This window comes from Bison bison, unplaced genomic scaffold (assembly GCF_000754665.1).
Source record: "Bison bison bison isolate TAMUID 2011002044 unplaced genomic scaffold, Bison_UMD1.0 scf7180017864471, whole genome shotgun sequence".
In the NCBI taxonomy this organism is placed as follows: domain Eukaryota; kingdom Metazoa; phylum Chordata; class Mammalia; order Artiodactyla; family Bovidae; genus Bison; species Bison bison.
This window is the reverse complement of record NW_011495032.1, coordinates 10,920,606-10,928,981: the sequence shown is the minus strand read 5'-3', so window position 1 is coordinate 10,928,981 and position 8,376 is coordinate 10,920,606. Positions and strand designations below refer to the sequence as shown.

General features: G+C 39.0%; 1 protein-coding gene across 1 annotated transcript in view; it reads right to left on the bottom strand.

Annotated features, from left to right (window-relative positions):
- CNTNAP5 (contactin associated protein-like 5) overlaps positions 1-8,376 on the bottom strand; it is a 1,037,136-nt gene that overhangs the window by 141,353 nt on the left and 887,407 nt on the right. Inside the window, exon 18 of the mRNA XM_010860827.1 lies at positions 5,985-6,224. Coding sequence (XP_010859129.1) covers positions 5,985-6,224 — 240 coding nt within the window. The remainder of the gene's footprint in view (positions 1-5,984; positions 6,225-8,376) is intronic.

Genomic DNA, 8,376 nt, shown 5'->3' with positions numbered 1-8,376 from the left:
CAAGCTGGAATCAAGATTTCCAGGAGAAATATCAATAACCTCAGATATCCAGATGACACCACCCTTATGGCAGAAAGTGAAGAGGAACTCAAAAGCCTCTTGATGAAGGTAAAAGAGGAGAGTGAAAAAGTTGGCTTAAAGCTCAACATTCAGAAAACAAAGATCATGGCATCTGGTCCCATCACTTCATGGGAAATAGATGGGGAAACAGTGGAAACAGTGTCAGACTTTATTTTTCTGGGCTCCAAAATCACTGCAGATGATGACTGCAGCCATGAAATTAAAAGACACTTACTCCTTGGAAGGAAAGTTATGACCAACCTAGATAGCATATTCAAAAGCAGAGACATTACTTTGCCAACAAAGGTCCGTTAGTCAAGGTTATGGTTTTTCCTATTGTCATGTATGGATGTGAAAGTTGGACTGTGAGGAAGCCTGAGCAATGAAGAATTGATGCTTTTGAACTGTGGTGTTGGAGAAGACTCTTGAGAGTCCCTTGGACTGCAAGGAGATCCAACCAGTCCATTCTGAAGGAGATCAGCCCTGGGATGTCTTTGGAAGGAATGATGCTAAAGCTGAAACACCAGGACTTTGGCCACCTCATGCGAAGAGTTGACTCATTGGAAAAGACTCTGATGCTGGGAGGGATTGGGGGCAGGAGGAGAAGGGGACGCCAGAGGATGAGATGGCTGGATGGCATCACGGTCTCGATGGATGTGAGTCTGAGTGAACTCCGGGAGTTGGTGATGGACAGAGAGACCTGGCGTGCTGCGATTCATGGGATCGCAAATAGTCGGACATGAACAAGTGACTGAACTGAACTGAGCCTTAGTTATAAGTATTTTTATTACTTAGACATTGTGAATTTCAATTTAAATTCAACAAAACACATGAATTTGATTTATTTCGTTTCTTTTCTTTTACAATCTAAGAGTTTGAGTTCTCTGATCGTATTTAAGCCCTCTGATTAATCTGAACATCTGAAACCATTGGGCTAAATGGCAGAAAAATCTTCACTTGAAGGTGATTATTATTAATAACCATCATAAAACTCTAGGATCACAATCACCAATATAGCAACATCCTTTCAGCACTTACATCATGGAAAGAACTGTGCTGATTAGATTTGGAGAAGAAATCTAATCACACAGAACACATGTGAAAAGAAATAAGACTGATGGAATGTGGCCTTGGATATGATGTGTGAATGACAAAGACAGTGACTCCCAGAGGTGGATCCTTCTGTGGTCAGGAGTAGCCTGAGGAGACTTGAAAGAGGAGCTTGGTAATGACTAGGTCTGAAAGTGTGTAAGGAATTCAGAGGAGGTGCTAGGAGACAAGGTGATGCTGGAAAGGACTTGTTCCCCTGGTAGCCTTGGAGCAGATTAACCTGGGCCTGGACCCTGGTGCTATGACCTTCTCCTGCTCTCAAGTGACGCTCTCAACCTCAGGCTAACACAAACAGGAATGAATTCAATCTCATGATGAGGAGAAGGGTTGGGAGAAAGCATGTAAAGGAACAGCACATAGTAGGAATTCAATAAACAAATGGTCTTAATAATATAAATAGATTTAGAATTAAAGTATAAAGATTAGGCCTTAATGAATAGGCTAGCAGTTCTATAGAATCAGGCTATACTTGATTTACAAAAACTTCAAACAAACTGAAAATAAATGAAAGAAATGAGAATTTGAATGCTGAGTGGATATTTCACACTATTCAAAAATCATTAAAATTTTCTTATTAATACCAGTCTTGTGGATACATGTTTTTATGAGTTCTTATCTTTTAATAATACATATTACAATATTTACAGAAGAATTTATGTGATACCTGGAATTTGCTTCACTATAATAAAAGAGGAGGAGGGATGATAGCCTATAGATGAAATAAAAATGATCATGAGTTAATAACAGTTGAAGCTAAGTAAGAGATGCCTGGAAGTTCTGAAACCTTTCTCTCTACTGCAGTACATAATTTAATTTTTCTGCAATAAAAAGTAAAAAAAAAAAAATAGAAGTTGGCAGGAAGGTACATATTGTATCATTTTTTCAATAAGTTTTTGACAATTGCTAAATTACTAAATCTCCAGTACTCTTGCCTGGCAAATCCCATGGACGGAGGAGCCTGGTGGGCTGCAGTCCATGGGGTCACTAGGAGTCTGACACGACTGAGTGACTTCACTTTCACTTTTCACTTTCATGCATTGGAGAAGGAAATGGCAACCCACTCCAGTGTTCTTGCCTGGAGAATCCCAGGGACTGGGGAGCCTGGTGGGCTGCCGTCTATGGGGTCGCACAGAGTTGGACACAACTGAAGCGACTTAGCAGCAGCAGCAAATTACTAAATATATGTATACTATTTTTCATTGAAATTCCATTAGTAAGGGAATAATCAATACATACGCTTATCATAGCATTGTGAAAGTGAAGTCGCTCAGTCGTGTCCAACCCTTTGTGACCCCATGGACTGTAGCCTACCAGGCTCCTCCATCCATGGGATTTTCCAGGCAAGAGTACTGGAGTGGGTTGCCATTTCCTTCTCCAGGGGATTTTCCTGACCCAGGGATTGAACCCAGGTTTCTTGCATTGCAAGCAGACACTTTACCATCTGAGCCACCAGGGAAGTTCTACAGCATTATTTGTGTACAAAATTTGGGCTAATCTAAAATAATGATGATACATTATTTGGGATGATTATTCCCAAATAATGATACGGGCAATTTACTGACACTTTATGTGCCAGGCATGATCTCAGTTGCTTTGTGAAGTGTTTGTTAAATTTCCATGACAGATTTTCACAAAGAATTTCTAAATTTTTCACATATTACAGGTGAAAAAACCATGGAATCATGAGGTTGAATTACACAACCAGCATCACACAGTGTAGACTGTAGATGAGACAGAATCTGAACACAGGCAGGTCTGGTACCAGAGTCCTACTATCACTTCAGTAAAATACTCCAGTGATAGAATGGGTTAAATACACAGAAGCAATTCCACCAGATGAAATATACTGCAATCATTAAAACTGAATTATATAGGAATGTTTATTTAAAACATTAGATAATATATTCGGAATTCTATTTGAAAATATACTCAGAAATCTAGAAAAATAAAAACCAATCTTATCGTTCAAAAACAACTACCAAAAAGAAAATCCAATTTTCTTGTAGTTCTTTTCTTTGCATTTAGTGTAGCTGAGAAATTTTATCTATTCCATTTTATTAACATATTATGGAGTGCTAATAGTTGTGTAACTTTGTAAATATAGTAAAAAAAAAACTGAATTGCCCATTTTAGAAGCATACATTTTGGGTATGTAAATTACATCTCAATAATAAAAAAGAGAAACACACAAACAAAACAATAAAAAACCTTACATATTTGAATCCTGTGGTAATAGGATGAAATTAGGGTCAAAAAGTGTAAGTCACTAAACCAATATGACTGTCAGAGTTCTCATGTGTTAAATGCAATATTACTTCTTCCTTCATACCTTGGCATAAGGAATAAATGCTGCAGTACGTAAGTACTAGCTAATTTGTGATTATTACTTGTTTATATCCAGATCAGAAACATAAAATGGGTCAATAGATGGTGGTTCTAGGCCAGTCACTGGTCATGGACAAATGGCCTTAATTTCACCCTAGATATTTCCTAGATTTGCATCTCCTAAAATATACATGGAAGGTTAGCATAGAAGCCTCCTCCAATAGAGAACAGCCTTGTCTAGGACCATCTTGGACCTAAGTGTTCCCATTTCAGTCCAAAGCCACATTTCCCAGAGTCAACTGATATGGCTCAAAGATGTGGTTAGAAGGTTAATCTTACATACTTTGCAACTACAGAATATAAAGGGAAATATTTCCTTAGATTTATGAGATGGGGAGAAAGTTCACAAACAGTGAAATATGAAGCAAGCTGAAAAGGCTAAGTACATATTTGTCCATTTTTCTTATAGATCACACTAAAATGTAGGAAGAGAGCACAGCAGATATTTCAACAAATACAGTCAAAAGATGCAGTGGCATGGACAGAAGATAATGAATAGGAGTTGTTTCAGAGAAAGGAACCAATGGGAAATTAGGCTATTTAGAGTGAGATGATCTATGAGATGTTTGAAAAATGTCTCTGGAGAAATGCATAGAGTTCTATCATTTTTCTTTATATTTTATTTTTTTCCCAAACAAACACTTGGTTATAGATCTTATAAAATAATGCTAGCAGATTTTAGGGACTTGGGCTTGATAGTATTTATTCTGCTTAGTGTTATTTGCTTCTTCTAGTCCATGGGGTCACTAAGAGTTGGACACGACTGAGCGACTTCACTTTCACTTTTCACTTTCATGCATTGGAGAAGGAAATGGCAACCCACTCCAGTGTTCTTGCCTGGAGAATCCCAGGGATGGGGGAGCCTGGTGGGCTGCCGTCTATGGGGTCGCACAGAGTCAGACACGACTGAAGCGACTTAGCAGCAGCAGCAGCATGTAGAGCCAGTCTAAGGATGACATTCCAAATTTCAGGGGAAATTATTCCACAGACTTCCACCAGTGTTAAAACCCAGAAGCTGACATGAACAGCCTACCAACACAGGACCTGCTTTAGTTCAATCTTCCATGCAGGCCTGCCACTCTGCTGGCCCTAAAATTTGTATCGGTAATTTTCTCCCAAGGAGCACAATGCTTTCCAGCAACAATAAGCAAATGATTCAAACTAACTGGGGAGAAGGCCAGCGTAAATGAATGAAAAGCTTAAATTACAGTCTTTTAAAAAGAACATTGAGCGTTGTTTTTTTTTTTTTCTATTATTTTTAAATTCTAAGAGTAAGTTGAATGAAATAAAACACTGTTTGTTACTGGTGCTTGAAAGATGTGTTTTCATGAACTGACAAGAATTATTTGCAATTCCTATCATTGTTTGTATGTAAATGGTGTTTCAAAGTGATTAAAACATTTTATTTTAATAGTTTAAATGCTGCTCTTGAACTAATGTTTACATTCTTTGTCCAACAATCTTTATTTTCCATCAATAGAATAAACTTTAGAAGATTCTGCAAAGATTGATAGCAGACCAAATCGTTTGTCCTTCTAGTTGAAAAACACTAGGTATTGATACTGAATCGTGAATTTTTATAGTTTGTAGTCAGTTTTAATTTATCTAGAGAATTTACACCATAAGCATCAGTCCTTGTTCAAGTGTGTGTATCCAACATGATTAGCTTTTCCCAATGAAATTAATTTATAGGATTAGGAAGGGTACTAGGGCAGGGGTTTTGATGCCTGTGCTCCATTCTTAGCCATCTAGGAACTAAATGTGAATCCCTGGGCAAGGCTTTTAAAGCCTCAGACCCCACTCATGTCACCTGCAGAATTGAGAGATTTTATTTTTTTAAATACATGATATGGATTTTATTAACTTACCTATACTCTCCCTATTGTAAAAATGATTCATGATGGCTTCAAGGTCTCTCAAGGTTTTCCAGGGCTAGATTCTATGATTATTTGATCACATTTTTGGATGAAGAAATTGGCATTAGGAAAGTTAGTACAACAGAAATGACAGCCACCTCTCCCAGGGCTCAGCTGGCTCTAGGCCACATCAAGTGTGTTTTCCCGTTACTACCTATCCTATTCAACTGTACTGCCAGGATCCACAAACATGCTGCTGCTGCTGATGCTAAGTCGCTTCAGTCGTGTCCGACTCTGTGTCACCCTATGGACTGTAGCCCACCAGGCTCCTCTGCCATGGGATTCTAGGCAAGAATAATGGAGTGGGTTGCCATTTCCTTCTCCACCACACACATGAAGGATGTGTATATGAATTATGTTGAGAAGCAATCCAGAGAGTCTGCAGAGAGGGAAATTGAGAGAGAGTAAATGAATGTTTGAGGACTCTCTAAGGGCATGAGTTTCCTGTGACATGAATACAATATGTAGGCACTAAAACACAACCTGTGGGGAAAACATAGATTTCTATTGTACCTTTTTTGCAAAAGGGTCCTTCATATGGTGAACTGGTGCAATCACAGAAGTATCCACTGTGCTTCTCCACACACTTGCCCCCATTGTGGCAGATGCTGCCATAACTGCTGCAATGGCCCGGGCATCCTGGCCGAACTCCAGACGTGACTTTTGCCCTCTCCTCCAGGTCCAGTTTCTGCCCATTCAAGTGTAAGGAGCGTATGCATCCTAGGAAGCCTTTCTGTCTTGATGATGTTCCCCCTGAGCCGTGAAAAATAAAAGGAGAAAAAATATTAGGTACAGTGCTCACATTTTTGAGGTTTAATATCCCCAAAATGATAATACTTAATTAGTAATCTGTTAGCATGATGTGTTGGACTTTTCCATTAAATTTTCCAGTGAGAATTAGGAATTCAAAGAACCTGGGGAAAAGGGCATGTGCTTCCAGGCTGGAAAAAGTAGTCCCCCACTCAAAAAATAAATAAATAAATAAATAAAATAAAAAACTATGGGGTTCATGTGGAATCCTCCACTTGACATGTTTAACATAGAAACTTCAGATGACTGGACTCCTTGCAAATGAAATAAAATGTATTCTTCCTCTAAAGTGATGTGAAAGTTTCTCACTTGTGTCTGGCTCTTTGTGACCCCATGGACTACAGTGCATGGAGTTCTCCAGGCCAAAATACTGGAGTGGGAAACCTTTCACTTCTCCAGGGGATCTTCCCAACCCAGTGATTGAACCTAGGTCTCCTGCATGCAGGAGGATTCTTTACCAACTGAGCTAACAGAGATGCCCCAGTCTTTGTCTATAGCAGACATTTATCTGAAGGTGAATGCACAGAGTGGGACTGTCCCTCTGGCAATGTTAGAAGCAAGCTGTTTGGCGCACTGTGTTAGAAAAGGTAACAAGCTTGGCAAAGCTTGGGCTCCTCTGGTGGCTCAAAGGGTAAAGAATCTGCCTGCAATGCAGGAGACCTGGGTTTGGTCTCTGGGGGAGGAAGATCCCTTGGAGGAGGGCATGGCTACCACTCCAGTATTCTTGCTTGGAGAATTCCATGGAGAGAAGAGCCTGGTGGGCTATAGTCCATGGGGTCACAGAGTCAGACACGACTGAGCACCTTCCACTTTGTAAAGCTTATGCAGCGTTGTGTCAAGTACTATAAAGAGATGGATGTTAGGACCAGACAGACATGGCATTAAACTCCATGCCAATAGCCATAAGACCTAATGACAATAATGACCACATAATGACTGAATCCCCTAAGCCTCAGCTCCTTGATCTCTAAAATAAGAATCAGTCTATTTCATGTGTTTATTTACAAGGCTTAGTTAAGATTATGGAATATGCTACATCCTTAATCATTGTTCTTTTTTCTTGAGCCTCACAATGATTAGAACTAGTAGACTGTGTGTGTGTGCATGCATGTATGTGCATATATATCTCCCAGTGATTACCCCCAAATCATTATTTGGAAAATAAATTTCTTCTTCTGTAATGCAGAAAAGAATTGCAACCCAACTTTCTCCTGAGGGTACATCTCGAAGGCTTCAGAAAGAGTTGCAACGCTTGTTGCAAATTAATCAGGAACAGAGGAGATTCAAAGTGACAGAGTGTTTTGTCACTGTTGGAAACCTAGAATTCTACCAACCTAAACCAGAGGATATAAGAAAAATGTGTGCAGAGAGACAATAAGCCAAGGATTAAGCCAAATTCCATCAGTAGTTATTGATTTGGTGTTGGGAATTCTGGGAGAGTTCAGAGAGGATACAGAGTCAGCCTGTCCTTACAAAACACAAATTCTATTTCAAGTTCAATGCTTTGGCCTAAAGCCCATAGAAGTGGAAAAATGGAGGACACATTAAAGTCTCCAAGGTCTACAGAGTGTCCTAATGGAGAAAAGGTAAGTTGGAAAACAATGGCGGTAATGAGGTGGTATTTGTTTATTGTATAAATCATCTCTCCTTTCTGAGCCTCATTTATTTGTAGTCATTCATGCTATAATTTTATTAAATCCTGGTCCAGCAAGTGACTCAATAAAAATATATTCATATCAAAGTGGATACAAATATGAATTCTAAATATGTTATCTCTGACCAGGAATATCACAATAAATAAGAAACAAAGCTGTAAGTTAAATAAATGAATATATAATGTGAATAAAAAATCTGCAAGCCTGGCAGGGTAGACAAAATGTTAATTAGCAATAGGATTGAGGGACTTCCCTGGTGGTTCAGTGGCTAAGACTCCCAACTCCCAATCAGGGATACAAGGTTCAACCCCAGGTCAGGGAACTAGATTCCACATGCTGCAACTAAGACCTGATGTAGCAATATAAACAAATAAAAATAAACACATAAAAAAGATTTTCAAAAAGCAAGAGTTGGAAGTGGGGAGAATTCTGCCATCTCT